Source organism: Serinus canaria, chromosome 14, assembly GCF_022539315.1.
Source record: "Serinus canaria isolate serCan28SL12 chromosome 14, serCan2020, whole genome shotgun sequence".
Taxonomy (NCBI): Eukaryota; Metazoa; Chordata; class Aves; order Passeriformes; family Fringillidae; genus Serinus; species Serinus canaria.
The window spans coordinates 6200775-6216975 of NC_066328.1; the positions used below are offsets into that span (position 1 = coordinate 6200775).

The 16201-nt window shown below is 43.8% G+C and overlaps 2 protein-coding genes across 9 annotated transcripts in view; one reads left to right on the forward strand and one right to left on the reverse strand.

Annotated features, from left to right (window-relative positions):
* Positions 1–1795: 1795 nt before the first annotated feature.
* Positions 1796–9750, reverse strand: DEXI (Dexi homolog). Of its 2 annotated transcripts, XM_050979970.1 has the most exons (3): positions 9101–9750; positions 7375–7464; positions 1796–2454 (listed from the first exon to the last, which is right to left on the reverse strand). In XM_050979970.1, the coding sequence occupies exon 1, from the start codon at positions 9625–9627 to the stop codon at positions 9346–9348; it is 282 nt and encodes a 93-aa protein (XP_050835927.1). In that variant the 5' UTR covers positions 9628–9750; the 3' UTR covers positions 1796–2454; positions 7375–7464; positions 9101–9345. The 2 variants fall into 2 exon arrangements, with proteins under 2 accessions (XP_050835927.1, XP_050835925.1); XM_050979968.1 differs by lacking the exon at positions 7375–7464.
* Positions 9751–11059: 1309 nt separating this feature from the next.
* CLEC16A (C-type lectin domain containing 16A) overlaps positions 11060–16201 on the forward strand; it is a 59399-nt gene continuing 54257 nt past the window's right edge. For 5 of the 7 annotated variants that reach the window (XR_007778799.1, XM_009091936.4, XM_050979963.1 and 2 more), the window contains exon 1: positions 11061–11265. Coding sequence is in view for 6 of the 7 variants with exons in the window: in XM_009091936.4 (XP_009090184.1) it covers positions 11186–11265 (80 nt within the window). In the remaining variant the exon portion in view is untranslated. Of the gene's footprint in view, positions 11266–16201 lie in introns of all 7 variants that reach the window. The other 2 variants (XM_050979967.1, XM_050979966.1) reach the window with 1 other exon arrangement.

A 16201-nucleotide genomic window follows, 5' to 3' on the forward strand; every position in this document is an offset into this window, starting at 1 on the left:
ACCCATTGAAATTTTGATTTTTCTCTTTGAAACACTATGAAATCACACAGCAACTGCTGGCTTCTGCCACAGTAACAGGTTTGGGGCTTTGTATTGCAGGTTAATAGAAAGCACTGTGTGTGGATAGAACAGTTCAGTGGGCTGGAAATGGAGAAATAATTCTTTCTTAACAGGAGCAAGTTCTTGCAAGTCCAACTGACAGACTGTAAGTTCAGGATGAGGAGATACAAATGTGCTGGCTGAGGCCACCCGCTAATAAAAGCAAAAAGGGGGTTTCATCCTTTCCCAATCTTTGCAGTTAAAAGTTCTAAACTTTATCTGGGTTGAAAGTCTGGATATTCTTATGGCACCAAGCTCCTCCAAAATGTTTTTGTCAAATGAGTGCCTTGTGTATAGAAACTGAATTCACTGGCTACTCTCTAAGAAGCTGTTGTGATCAAATCTCTTCTAAAAAAATCTTTAAAGATTAGAAAAATGCTGCTCTCTTTATGTCCATCTCTTTCTGTTGTCAAAGAAGCCTTGCTAAAATGCCAAGGATTGTGTTACCGTGGTAGTCAGAGCCAATAATACTCTCCCCATCCTTTAAATGCATGAAGCTGAACTGTTCTGAAAAATCAGAAATCTTGGTCTAAGATTCAGAATCTCCAAAGTGACTGACTCAGGGAAATTTGAATTGTTTTATTGTGCACTGTGTGGCACAAACCCACTGCAGAGAGTTTATCACCAACTCCTAGGTACTGCAGCAAGTACCAATAGTGACAAACTGAACCATGTTCTTAAAAAGGCCTTTGTGGGACCCTGAAAAACTAGTGAAGCCACTTCTATGAACACTCTGAATTAATAATTATAGAGGCAGCAGGAAAGCCCCCTGCAGTAGCAAAATTGAACCTTTACTGTTTTATTACCAAATGAGCTTGACAAGTTTGTAAACTTGGTTATTCTTTCTATAGGTGCCTAAATGGGGACTTGTCTTCCCTAAATGTATCTTTGTGTGTTAGAATATTGTGCCCTAAGTGACTTTATTTCTGAATTGCTGTTCAGGGACTGTGTGGAACAAAACACTTGTCAGTGTTTAAAGGTCCTGAACTGCACCTGATGAAACCTATCTTGGAGAAATGCTATTTGGTTTGGTGTCAGTGCTTCCCTCCTGCAGGAGCAGCTGAAAATTGCATTTGGAGCACAGAATTTTGGGAACTGGGAGCTAATTTTTACTGCCTAGAAGCTAAAATGTGCTATTTGAATGCAACACACTGGGAGTATCAGGATACACAAGTTTGTCATTGTTTCCTGGGGGATCTAAGCCATCACCCTCTTGTTCCCTCATACTGGCTGAAAAGAGACTCCTGACACCATCTGGCTGCAGCAGAGACCCCACGCTGGGAGCAGATGGCAGAGACAGACTGCAGAGGACAGACATCATGCAGAGAGTGTCAGCAGAATTGTTTTCAATTCTGCTTTATCCAAAATGTTCTTGATACATCAACTTGGTTTAAAAATTACAGAGTTACAAAAATCAGACTTTTCTAAAAAGTATAATGACAATAAAACAAAACCAGTCTAATGGCTGCCCTAATAATATGTGGGTTACCCCCCCCCTTCCCCACACACAGTGCCTGATGTTTCAGTTCAGGTCTGATTTTTTAAGTAGCTGCTCATGAGAAGGATTTCTACCTGCTGGCCATCTCAGCAATCTGGAACTACTTGCAGGTACCTGCAGGAAAACTGGAATTTCCTTGAAAGCACATTTCAATTATTTTCTTTTCAAACTGAAGAAGAACAACTCCAACACAACTGCTTAATTTTTCATGGAAAAGGTCAGTCTTTATTGTATTGCTTTCACATCTGTACATAGGAACTTGAGCTTAAACAATCTGCAAAGTATCCTGTGTTAAATAATGAATCCACCTGACTTATATAAAATTCACTCTCTGATCTATTTCAAAACTCTTTTTTTAAATAAAATATCTTACTAGCACAGTTCTTGCCATTATACTCCCTGAACAGAACCTCCTTCAGTCACTCCTGCATATTTTCCCCTGAGAAAGCACTGCTTTTGAACTACTGGCTGGTAGAATTTTCAACATGTGATTGTAAAACTGACTTAAGCTATATGTAGAGTGTGTCCATTTGGGTGACATGGTGTTCATTCAAAAGTTTATCAAATCTGGGTAACCTCTTGATTTTCTGTTACAATAGAACATAGTTTATCTTATTTTTTCATACAGTCCATCCCAGAATTACCTATGGAAGCCCAGTATGGTGCATGAATCACTGCAGTAAGTGCACACACAAGAGGCAAAGACTGTGAAGAGAAGTCACAACTGACAAGGTCTGATGACAACTCTTCTTCTGGTTCTCTTGTCCTTATTTTCATCTCTACATTTCAGAGTACAGTTTCTTTCCAGGACTTGATCCGTTGGCCTGGTCATAATCCATTTCAAGTGTTTAATGAATCTGTTTAAAAGAAAACACATAAATACAGAGTAACCCTCCATACCTAAAATGAACAGAAAAGTCACTGAGTATGTGGCATACAGCACAATGTTGTTGACTTACTAGAAAAAAAAAATTAAATCAAACCCTTTTGTGACTATGGGTAATAATTCTTTGAGAAGTAAAGACCTGCACAACCTTTCAGAAGAATCAATGTCACAGTTTCTGTTCATGTCAGAGCACACCAGTCCTTAGGAATTTTAACAGAGCCATGAAGATACCAGTGTGAGGAGTGTCAGAGTAAGAACCACAGTACATCACATCAATTACTAGGGATGTTCTTTAGAGTAAAAACAGCTGTGGCATACACTGGGGTAACCTATTTATCCGGATTTGATATCATTAGACCTACTAATTAAAACTGATGTTTGAACTGGCTGCATTATCTTGACTAGATACCGTTCATTAGAGTGTTCTTATTGTCTGGATCATCATGTTAATTAAGTATTGCCTACATTTGATGTAGTCTCTGATTTTGGTCACCTTCTCTTCTACTTCAGAGTTGCATTGTTCCAACTATTTTGGATCCACTGGTAAGTAAGTAGTAACAGAGCTAAAGAACATTTTGGGGTAACTTCTTGGTCTTACTGCCAAGAATAAATTACTGTTATATTGCTTTATCCCAGTTTATCTTATTTGCCTTGACTGACTCAAAGTATCCCACTGCTATTAGGAGGTGATTGTTTGGCTGCCTGTAGCTCAGGACATTCCTGTGTTGTGTGCAGCAAATCTCTGAGTGGACAGCTCCTCCCTCCTTCCCCTTTCTGGGCTTGAATGAAGAATGAAATCTGATGTCACACGTTCTGCATGAGCTTGGACAGACACAGCAGTAGTGTCATTAACACAGGTGTCACAGGAGGCCAAAAGCAAACAGGTTGACACAGGACTAGGCGAAAGGTTCTTTTATGGATTGAAAGCAGATTAAAAGATTGGAAGCAAAGAATAAAACTTGGTAGGAAAGAACTCAGTAGCAGAGTATGCCAGGGACCAATTTTTATTCATCACCATTACTGACTCAAAAAAGAGGATGAATAGAGAAATCTTCCAGACTGCAGAAAATAAGCTCTTTCAAGTATTCAGATCATGTATTGATAGGAAGGAAATCCAGAGGGATTTCATAACACAGAGTGGGAAAAGAGTGGTGGGTTTGGAAAACATTTGCTAAAGGGCTGGGCAGCAACATCCAACATCCTGCATTTTGCCTGGGAAAGAACAGAGCAGCATGCAGATTTTGGTCAGGGACATGAGCTCTCCCAGAGGTGGAACACAGGGCTGTGAGATCGTGGTCTGACTCATCACAACACTTCCCATATTCCAGTGTGCCACTTACTGCAGATACTAGGTCAGAAACAAGAAGCACTTTTGTGTCCAGAGAGGCATTTCTGTCAAATGTCTGTCAGCTATAGTACCTGATAACAGAACACACTGCTCAAAATCCTGTCTCTCAAAATGAGGACATGAGAAGGGGGACCAGCAGCTCTACCAGGTTACTCATTTCATGTTTATCTGATTGCTTTCCAAGTGGAACTAAAAACTGATCTAGAGCAGACAGTTCTGTGTGGTTGTTAGTATTCTGCACTGTAGATCAGATTCTAGGCTGACTTAAAAATAGCACAGCAAAATGTATTGGGCCTCCAAAGCAAAGGGTAAAGCTGTCTAATGGTAGTTCCAAACACTGCTGTAGGGCTGCTAGTCCAAGACTGTAATTTGTTTTGGCAGATATTAAATGGGGTGTAAATTATACAATTGGCCAGGATATTCAATCCTGCCTTTCTAATTTTCAGATTAGAAATCTGTCCCTCAAATTTCATGAGAACCTATTTTTTAACAGAAAACTTCAAAAATTTCAGAAAACTGGAAAATGAAGAGGTAGAAAATATTTTAAAATATATTTTAAATCTCAGAATTAGAACTTTCCATAGCCTAGAACATACCTGCAAGCACTGAACAGTATGGCTGTTGCAGTATGACTCTAGCACTAACAGCTCAGTCACAATATCTTTGTTAATTCTGCCTTTGAAGTTACTGTTCCTCACAATGCAGGCTGGAGCTAAGGACACATGGTGTGACTCTGTTTCACATCCTGACACTGTCTGCTTTCTGTTTCCTCACTTTCTGCAGCAGTGCTTCAGCTCTAATGGCCTATTTAGGCTCCACTGCCTGAGCAACCCTTGGGTCCTTCTATCTGGCCCTGCAAAAGAGTATTTAGCCTTAAGTCCGTGGTCTGACCTGGAGGCTCCCCAGCAATCCATCACTCAGTGCACATCATCATTTTCCATTATACCATTATTTCCCATACGTGGCTCCTATTTGTCTTTGCCCTTTTCATCACATATATTAGACACATGCTTGTGTCTTCAGAGAGCATAATTCAAACTATTCAGCTATTTTTTCTTTCCTAATCTGTAGCCAAAGTAATAAAATTCAACTGTAAAAAGAAAGACAGTTTCCCTGAGCAACTGCAAAGATTTAGCAACTTGTGCATATTTAATCCTTTGGGATAGTTGTACTCCTTATAAGCTAGGATCATTATGAGGGGCAAATGCAAAGAGTTAGAGACTAAATGTCTCTAAACAAATTATTCTTTTCTTCTATTTTAGGATTTATAGTTATTAGTTGAACTATAGTGTCACTTTGTCCCTCCTCGAGAGGAAACAAACATGAAGAATTAAATTGGATTTGTTTCTTAATTCCTTTGACAGCTTAAAAGTAGTAATTGGCTATTGCCACCTCTTGAAGCAAGTTTATTACAGAAAGCTTGATTTTTATAGGAAAGAACCACAGACTGTTAAAAAATTATTCTTTAAAGTTACTTGGGGCTGAGGCTTTTAACACATGCAATACTGAAGCCTAAACTATGTCTGTCAAAAATTGAACATCTCTCTAATTTCTGTGCCTCGTTTTAATTCACATTATTAACAGCCCCATTTGGAAATGAAAAATCTGCTTACTCTCTTGGCATTATATAAATATATGCATTTGGTAGAAAATCATTTAGAACTGTCCATGGCTGTGGTTAATGAGTCTGTATGGACAGCTGAACAATTAACCTTGATTTTGTCTTCCTTCTGTCTAGAATGGAATTCCTGTTAAGTACACATTTCTTTAAAGCAGAGCTGTCAGGTGAGTTTGAACACTGGACTTCTATAAATTTTAGTAACAGTTAAAATTCAAAACATGGTTCTAAAAATCAGAGCAATTGCTCTTAATCCTGTTGCTACTGTAACTCATAAAACAGCCATCTCAGATGTACTGGAGATGGATACAACTCCATAAGCTGTATCATGGAGTCAACAAATCACCTTGGCAATCTCTACTAAAAGGGGAAAAACAGTGAAAAATGGCAAGGTAAATTAAGTAACAAACCACTCTGCTCAGTATTTTTAATATTTAAAGTCTGAAAAGAAGTCAGGAAGTAGATTCTGATACATTTAAATGTATCCTGACAGTGCTAGTGACATCATTCTTCTGATCTGTCCTTTGCAGGACATCTCCACTTCAGAGCACAGGCACAGGGGGTGGCTGTCTCACAGACACTGAGCCTGCAGTTCTAATTGGCACCATATTGATGAGCTGGAGAGTTAAGCTATGTTGGGGTTTTTTTGATTCAGAATTTAGATGCTGGCATTCACTGGAAGTGCTGAGTCACAGGTTTTTGAGTGCTGGATTCTGCTCACTGAAGATATTCATCATAATTCATCTTATGAAAAAATACAGGTAAAGCATGTACTGCAAGATTACATAAATTCAGTTTTATTCAGTCAGTTTTCATTATTGATTACTTTTGCCCATTTTCTTTCTGATAGGAGCACTTTCTGATGAGTCACATCTGATTTTATGAAAGTATGAGAGTAGTCATATGACCTTATTCTAGGGGGCTTCAAATATATAGTAAATAACCTGGCACACTCACACAAAAACAGCAGATGACACAAACAAGCTCATTTCTGTTCAGTTTACAGAGATTAATTTCTTCATTTGAATAAGCCAGGAAACATTTTTCAGCTCCTTACTTATCTGTCTGCCTTCAATCTCTGCCACCAATTTTGCTCAGAAACTTCAACATAATTTTGCTTCTATTGAGTGTATTCAAGTGAGGGGTTTGCTGCCAGAGAGCACAGAGCTGTTCTGATCCATGTGTTCTTTTATTCTTACATCTAAATTAGCCTTTCCTCATACTGCAGAAGGGCCTCCTGGGATTTGCCCCCTATGTTTTCCTGGCACACGTCACTCACGCAGGGTGGGAGGCACAGCTCTCCCAGGCACAGAGGATGCTGCAGGTTTCAGCTCAGGATAATCACAGCTCTCTGGTTGTTCTCAGAAATCACTGGTGAGTCACATGAAGAACCCTGCTCTTTAATGCAAAGAGTAGGCCTACATATTCTTCATCACTGCTGGCAAAACAGACCCATTCTTCCTGCAGTGTCTGGTGAATCCTCAGCACTTCTTGGGGCAAGGGAAACCTTCCCAGGCCAGGAGGGCAGGGGTTAACACTCACACAGAACTCAGGTCACAGTAGGCAAGGCACCACAAGAATCTAAATCTTTCCTTTCAGGGCCCTAGTGCTGCTCCCAAAGGAGAAAACACAGCTCCAAATTAGGGCCTTCTTCTGCCTGCTTTGCTGCTACAGAACTGGTGAGGAGGAATGGCACAGAACAGTGAAGAAACCTGTAAGAGGATATGAACTCAAATCCCTCATCATGGTGGTAACACTGTGTCTTTGCCTGGTAGCTAAATAATTATGCAATTTGTGGCCTGGTTGCTACGTCTGTAAGTATAATTAAATATATAAATAGATGAAATACAGTACATTTTTTGCTGCCTAAGAATTGATCAAACTTTTGGGATTTGTGATTTGGTCCTGTGGAAACCACCACCTACCTTGACAGATTCCAAAATGAAAGATCCTTGACAGATTCCAAATGAAAGATCAAGGCTGGAACTGGTACCTGTACAGAACTCCTTGATCTCCTGGTGGGTAAAAATGGAGCTTTATTTCTGAATTTTGAGAAAACCTGTGCATTTTGGCTTCTGCATATGAAGGAATATCAAATTTCCAGAGCTGCTTATCTTATTAATAAGAAAGAACATTTTAAGGAGCCCAATAATCTACACTGAACTGAATGTGCTCAAATCAAATGATATTTGTATAGTAGGAAATTTTTTTTCCCACTGAGGAAAATTGTGTCTTATGCTGTCCTTAGGTCTTCCTGAACACTAGACACAACCCATCAAGACAAATTCTAGACAGAAAAAAAGTGATTTAAAAAAGGTATCTTTAATCCCTATACTGAATAGAATTGGAGCACTAAGATTTGGAGTTTAGGGAAATGTATTTTGGGGACGAAAATTGATACAGTTTTTAGCACCAAAGATTTTGCTTGAATTACCATTAATTTTTAGGAATTTCTTTCCTAGAATACAAAACGTGTATTATTTGTCTAGCTGAAGAAGAAGACAACCACAAAAGTAGTCAGTGGTGTTTTGTGGGGAGGATTGTTCTGCTCCACACTTTCTATTCTAACAGAAGTGATTATCTTCCAGTTGCTTGGGATAGACCACCAAATGTTGGCATAGACATTTCCATTTGCAGTGACTATATGCAGTGAGATTCCTTCAGTAGCAACAAAATCTGTTCACTCCCTCGTTAGGCTCCCACATGCCTTTGGCCATGCCTTGTTCAGCTGTGTTTGTGCAATCAATGTTACTCCAACACCAAAAATGTCCAATTTTTCCTTCTAAATTACTGACCAAAATCAGCTAATATTGCTTTAAACAGAATCTGACTAGAAATATTCAGGAGATAATTTTAACCTATATGAAGGACAGAACTACAGGAAAAGTTTGTTTGGGTTTGTTAAATTAGAAGACTGGTTAAAATAGTTTGATATTAACTGGTATTTGTGTAGTGTGGTCACCAAGTTTATACTTGTAACCTTATAACTGAATTTCCTATTTCCATCATTTCACACAGAAAAATAAAGATATCCTGAACTGGTTTTTAGATTTACAGACAATATTTTCTAAAAAAATCTGCTGGCAGATTTGCTAACACATTTTAATTTAAACTGTGAATGTTTTCATTAACATACATTTGGCACAGAAAGTCCTAGCTAGAAATAGTGATTTTTCTTCCCAAATGCATCTCAGTGTTTTAAAATGCTAAATCCTTACATTTCCAGAGTTTTAGGGTCACTCAAAACTACAAAAAAACCTGATTGAGCAAAACCCTCGTGCTACAATTAAAATGGTAAGCTGGGTAGTTTGTCATTATCCAAGGGCAGCAAATTAAAATGTATTTCTGGCTCGAGGAAGGTCTCTGAATTGTAATAAATGTTAACCGGGATGCTTGTTTCGATTCAGGGCTGCTTTCAGGACCGGATCAGCAAAGTTGCTGCCCGGCTATAGAGGCAGCCCCCATGCACAGCTGCAGTGCCTCGGAGGATGAGTCCCGGGGGAGAGGGTCGCTGTCCCCGCCGGCGCCCGGGCGCTGCCGGAGGGGGCCCCGGCGCTTTGCCCGCAGTGCTCGCCCGTGCCGGGAGCTGCGGCGGAGCGCGTCCCCGCTCTGTGCCCGCTGTGCCCGGCCGGACAGTAAGGAATTACTTACTTCCCTGGCGAGCCCGCTGCCTCTCCGCGGGCCTGCCCGGCGGAAGCGGGTCCCGGCTACCCCTCTGGCCCCTGCTCCGGCGGGGCGGGTGCCATTTGGAAGAGACGATGTTGCGCAGAAGGAGCCACGACGGGGTCGCACACCGGGGCCGCGGCGGTCCCCGAGCTGTGGCCATGCGGGCACGCCGGGCCCCTGCCCCGGCCAGGGGACGGCTGAGCTCAGTCGCTTTGGAGCGCCCTGGGGCGTCACTCCAAGTACCCGTCAAAGACATCCAGCTCGCTGTCCGTCTCGTAGAGCACGGAGCCAGGGTCGGAAAGCATCCCCAGATCCACCAGAGCCTGATCCATATCCTCGGGCAGGAAAACGATGCCCACATTGAGGACGATGTACTCCATCAGGAAGGCATAGTACAGGATCAGCACATTGACAAAGAACAAGCCCACGTAAAACATATAGGGCAGCACCAGCAGCGCATGGAAGGCCCAGGACTCCACCGAATCCAGACGTGCGGAGACCGCGGCGGTCATGCAGCCGTGGGGGCTGCGGGGGCAGCGGGCACCGACCCGCCCGGCCGGCGCGGGGGGGCGGACGGCAGCGGCGGAGCTGGGAGCGGGGCAGGACTGTACGCCGCAGCCCCGGTGGCAGCAAAGGGCAGAATCTCTGAGAAGTCGGATCCGGACTCCGGGAAGAGGCGAGCCCCGCAGGGGCGCGGAGCGGCCGGCTCGGTCCCTTCAGTTCCCGGAGGAAGAGGCGCCCGGCGGGCGGGCGAGCGGCCAGCGCGGGTTCAGCGGCACTGCCGCAGCCCCGCCGCTGGCAGGAGGCTGCTCAGCGGCATCTCCAACCCGGCTACTGCAGTCCCGCCGCGGCTCCCTCCTCCTCCTCCTGCCGCCCGCAAACTTTGCGGAAGGAGTCCGCAGGCGCGTTGGAAACCCGGCTCGAAGCACCTGCCAGCAAGCTCGGCCTGCGCGGCAGGACCGTGCCGCCCGCCCGCCCCTCGCTCCCCGCCCCGCGCCTGCCCCGCCGCACGCCGCCGTTGTTTACCAGCGCCGCGCTGCTGCTGGCGCGGGGCGGTCGTGACGGGCTACGGCGCCTCTGCCGCGTTGCCGACACTGGGGTCCCGCTGCGGCTGTACGGGAGCTGCAGGGGACAGTGGCCGCTTGCGCGACCCTCGGCTGCGCTCTCCTGCCTGCCGAGCTCTGCTGCAGCCCGCAGCCTGCGGACCGGGGCAGCGTGGGCAGGCTTGGGCAGTACCTTCGCCCCTGGAAGTTGTTTCACGACCTCTGCCGTGACCGAGGCCCTCCTGGAGCAGCACTGCGGGCCCGGGCTCCTCTCGGCTGCGGTGCAGGTGTTTCTTTGCTGACCAAGGCTTTACCAATACCAAAATATAACCGAAGGCGGGATTTTAAATTCGGTGCATTTTTGATACTGCTTGACAAACTCTTCAGCTTTTACTGAGATATAAATAGATTTAGTTTGTTTCTCTGGCTAAAGCAAAAAAAAAATTAAAAATCCAAAACTAGGTCAAGACAGTCAAGGGTCCCCTTCTCTTTGTTCTTCCTTAATTTTTAGGCCGATTTAAAACACTTACTGGAAGAACCTTAGCAAGGGAAATGCCAGCAGCTGAATTTCTGACGCTGCGTCTTGCAACACAGGACTTGACTCCACAGAACGACTTCGTTTGGGTTATGGAAGCCGAACAAGGAATTCCAGGGGCCAAATTTTACCTCAAATTACAACGCATTTAGGACGTACACTCACACGTTTAATGTCGGGGTTTTTTTCTGATTCGTGTTCTGTTTACTCTCTAATGTTGTTCTAAGCGAGCCGGCCCCAGAGCGCGCCCGGCACAAGCCCCGCCCCGCCTACGTGGTGCTTGGCCGCGCCCCCCGCGGTGCTCCCTGGGACTCGCAGTCCGCGGGTGGGGCCTGGCCGGCGTTTTCCGGCGTGCCCTGGCCGCGCATGCGCCGTGCGCGCCGGTTCCGCCGCCGAGGCTCCGGGCCGGTCCCCGCCCGCCGGTCGCCCGCTCGCCCCGCAGGGCTATGAGGCCGTAGGGCCTGCGGGCCGGAGTAGTCTTCCGCCGCCAGCATGTTCGGGCGCTCCCGCAGCTGGGTGGGCGGCGGGCACGGGAAGGCCGCCCGCAGCATCCACTCCTTGGACCACCTCAAGTGAGCGGGGGGCGGCCGCGGGCTCGGGGCGGTGGTGAGGGCGGAGGATGGCGGGGCTGTGAGGGGACTCCGAGGGGGCGGTTGTGGCCGGGCTCCGTCCGCAGAGCTGCTGGGGGCAGGTTTCCCTCGGAGACAACTGCGGGGCCGGGAGAGGAGGGCGGCTCGGCGGACGACGCTCCCCAGGCGCTCACTGCCCTCGCCGGGGCGTTTTGCCGCAGCTCTCCTAAGGGGAAAGCGCCCAGAGCAGTTCCCGGTGTCGGAGGCTCTGTGGTTTGGTGCTCGCCTCACGGAAACCGGCTTCTCCGTCCGAGAAGGTCTTCAGGGCGGACGTAGCTCGTCATGTAATGTCACACTCTCGGGCTGCCATACGTGTTTGTTTTGTTTTTAGTAATGCCACAGAGTCTTCAATGGAGTAGAGTGCGAGGCGTGACAAATACGAGAAATACCACATTCCTCGTGAGGGAGAACTTTGTTTGTTTCCTGGTGGCGGCTGAGGCGAGGGGCTGGTGCCGGACCGTGAGCGGCGCAGCTCCGGGGTGTGTGGGGAGGTCCATAGTCAGCAGTGAGTCACGGCGCTCGGGCCGCGGTGTGCCCTGGCCTGCAGGACGCAGCAGCTGCTCCAGAAGGAAAGCTTTGAGCTTGGGAATTATAACGTGTTCTGGAGCCCCACAACCCCACAGTGTGTTACTGCTGGCTGCAGAAGGTGGAATAGTTTTTTTCCCAGCTTTGCCACTGGAGAGTTGGAAGGGTGGCAAGGGATAAAAAATTTGATTTCCCTGTTCCATTTTAAGTGTTCCGCTATTGCAAGAAAAATGAGAACCACCTTGATAGCTACTCTTTGTACTGAACGAGAAAAGGAGGTCATTGAGAGATGAAGCACTTTCTAAATGAAATCTACCTGTGACTATGTAGCTCATTGAGAAAAAGTGCCTTGTAGTTTTCAGTCGTCTTACAAGGAAAACATGAATGGGTTCTGACAGTAACGAGCAGGATGCCCTGTACAAGATTTGGATCTTGCAGTTGCTTTATCAAAGATGATTTATGGATTCTGGTCCTTGTCTCTAAACTGGAAAAGTATTCAAAATGAGCAAGACTATCTGAAATGTAATGCTTTTTACTAAAGACACAGAACTCAAGCCCATGAATACAAAACTAATGAGGCAGTAGCATTGCAGAAATAATTTTGAAAGTATTGTAGGTCAGACCAGCTAGCCAATGTAGTCTGGTTTTACAGGAAAAAGGGGAAAAGTCATGCTCCTATGTAAACATAGGAATGTTCTCTTGAACATACAAGGAGTAGTTATTGTGTACTACTCAGCAGTAGCGGAGCTTTAGCTCTCTCTGGCTTTGATATCTGACTTGAAGATAGAGCAAGAATGCTGATGCATGATGAAATTTGAAAAACTGAATTTAAGTTTAGGAAAAAAAAGAGTGAGACTTGCTTTCACATGTCAGAAAAATCTCATGGGGCCACAGAGAATAGAAAAATGACACCCTACCTCATTTGTAGCAATGGGGAATTGGGCTGTAAGTGCTGTGGCTTGTTATCAGAGAGTTGAAGTATATATTTATCTACTGAAGTACGAGCTCTGGTCTGTGCTTTTTTGCATATGATTTCTATAATTATGAATCTGAAATGGTTGTATCTAAAGGACAGATGAGACCTTTGATCTGTTTATACTATGTATATTTTAAGTGTTTGTTTATCCAGGCTGTGTGAATTTCAGCTTCTAGCTAGATGCAAACAGGAAAGGTGAAATTTTGGTCTTTTCCAAGGGTTGACGTGGGTAAAGTAACAGAAGGAAAAAGGTCAGAGAGCCTTTTTTGGGGTCATGAAAGAAAGAAAGTCTCAGTATGCTCACTTGATAAGCTGTTTATCTTCTTTTCAATTCATCAAAGCCCCATTTTGTGTTCCATATGAAGGAGCACAACACACCTGCCTTGCCACTACAGGTTAGCTCAGCCTGTAAAAGGTATATTATGCTATGTTACAGGGGTGAAATCAGTCTGGGCTAGCCTTGTGGGAACATATTTATTTTTAAACTTGCATAAGGTAGAGTTTAGTCAAAATTGTAAACAGTCCACATGCTTAGTGATAACAGCAGTGTTGCTGCTTTTTGTCAGTAAATGCTGGACTTTTCCCCTCAGCTTTAATGTAGTTTGTTTGATGTTTGCTTTTGAAATTTTGCTATTCAGTCTTCCTGCAAGCACGCCAGAGAATAGATTGGCTGAAGGAAAATTGTGAGGCTGTTTGTATTAGGTGTTTTTATACAGTCTCTTGATCTAGTGAAAGCAGTTAAATTTAATCCAACTTCTGAAATGCCATCTAGAGAAGGATGGCACAGTGCTACTCAACTGCCTCGGAGAACTTGATCTTTTTGTGTGTCTTTGTTTCCAAGTCAGACTTTTCCCCCTACTTTTCTATGGTATTTTACACAGCCCTGTTGCTACTGTCAAGCAGATTTCCCATGGTTGCTTCTGCACTTGGTATTTTAATTGCATTGTGATTGCACAAAAGGTTCCATGCCATTAAAATTGGGTGCTGAACATTTCCCATGCCTTGGTCAGATGCAGTGTCCTTAAAGGTGTGCTTGAAGTCTTGGGTGATTCATTTCCTGAGGCACTGTCTGTGCTATGCATCAGGTGTCCTCTGTGAGAACAATATGCAATTACCTGATTGCAGGCAGTGCGAAGGAGCAAGCCTGTTATGGTCAGCTCTGGGCTTTTAAAATTTGAGTGCTCAACTTCTTAAACTCTTACCCGTTTTAGTGTATTTTTGTAAGTAATAAGTAGGAAAGTCATTAATATGCACTTACAATATTCATGAGTTACTATGTTACCCCTTTGAGCATGGGTTCTAATCAGAAAAGTGCTCAGAATTTTGTTTCAGTTGCTGGCAACATCTCCCACTGATTCTGATGGTATTGAGTGCTTTGGCACTTCCTGCATGATGTGTTTTTGTTTAAACCCAGTCTTCAGATACAGAGATGACAAAAAGTCTCATCATTGATAGTTTTGTGTTTTGAAGCACAAACCTGATCCCTCTGTAATCTGCATTTAGAGACAGCCTTTAAAGATTTATCTAAATACAAAAATATTGTGTTTGTGTGATACTTCATGTTCTCATTATACAGTATTTCAAGTGTCTTTAAAGAGAAGCAAGTATGTTTGTGCTTCCTTGTGCATTTTCAAGCAAATAGAATAAATAAAAAAGGAAATAAAAAGGAATAGCTTGAAGGTGAAGTTCAGGTTTCCTCTAAGTGCATCAGTGCCTTAGCAGATTGAGGAATTTTGCTGTAATGCTGCTACTAAGCAAATAAATTTGGAGATAATGTATTCCTGACTATTAAATGATTCTTGCTTTTTGTGTTTGTAATGCCCTATATTCCATAGGCTCCTAAAAGAGCTTGTTGTTCTTCCCACTGCATCCCATACCCAAAATTCTACTGCTGGAGTAAACTTTAATCCCAAGTTTGTATAATGCAATTTATTAATGAGAAATACATGTTCACAGATGTAATAATTTCTATGTGACTTCATATTAATAGTCTAAAATATGTGAAGTAATATAGTATTAATTACTGTTCCAGGAAGTTGTTACAACTATTGTGGAATGAACTGATCTAATTGCCATCTCTTTAGATGTTCTCTGCTCCATTAACTGCTGCATCCTCAGAGCAGGGACTGAGTTTGTGCTCTGTCATTTGATTCACTGTCCTGATGATGCACAAAGTGCCCTCATGGGAAGTTTGTCCCGGGCTTGTGTGCCATGTGCTGTTTTAGAAACCCCAGGAATTCTCACAGGTGATCAGCCTTAAGCTCTCACATCTTCACTATGAGCCATCCCACTGTCAGTCTCCACAGAAGGAATCTTGAGCTGTGATCCTCAGATTAGTGGAAGAGGATTTCCAGGTGCTCTCTGCCTTGCTATTTAATGACTATTGTGGTACAGCACGTGACCAGGCTGTTAGGACTGTAGGACACAGCTGAGAATCAACTTTTCCTAGAGTGGTTTCAGTGTGATCAGTGACTGTTTTGGATATTAAAATGAGTGTTGATTTTTGGGGGGGGGGGGAATGCCATGAAGAGGGAGAGAATTTTTTTTTTACTGAAGAGAAAGATTAAGAAAAGACAACTCCCCCTCCACCTCTCCACCCCTTGCCACCTATTCCCTTTTTCCTCCTCTTTGCTGGCTGGTGATATATATAATATGATAATGGCTTTGGTAATGTAGTGCAGGCCTTGCTACTTTGCTGATTAAGGGCAGCAAGGGAAGGGAGCATGTGGTTTCAAGTTTGTGAAAGCTGTGAACTTCTGAGGGCTGTTTACCTCTTGTCTCCTTGTGCAGTACTCAACACAGCAGAATTGTTGCTTGATGGTTAAGTAATATCAAGAACAGTAAGCACACAGTGTTTTACCCTCAGCTTCTCTGAAATAGCACCTGTTCCCTGCATGGCTTGTGAGGACAGACTGTTTCTTGCTTCAAGTCCTGTGAAACTCTGCCCAACTCAGTGGTAGCTCAGTGGTTGAAGAAGGCTCCCAAAACCAAATTTGACAGATTTTTAATCAATTATAAATATGATTAAAGTTCTTGTGTGTTTGTGAGAAATCTTTTGAGTTCAAGCAAAAGGTTCTGAAAATATAATATCTTGTCTTTGTAAGTCTGATAAATATTTGGAACAGCCTCACATGAGTATTCAGTTAAATGGGTTTTTTAGTCTCTGGCTGCATGGTTGCCCAGTGCAGTGATTCAGTTTTTTAGTGTTGATAAAATTGATGGCAATCCTGTTTTTTGAAATACGATTTCAAGTCTGTTTTTTGACCTAAGCATCTTACTGTAAGCCATAAACCAGACACCCCAATTTTTTTTTTTTAGAAATGCACTGTGTTTTTTGGAACCTTACAGAAGCTTGGCAAAATTCTACTAATGAGATTC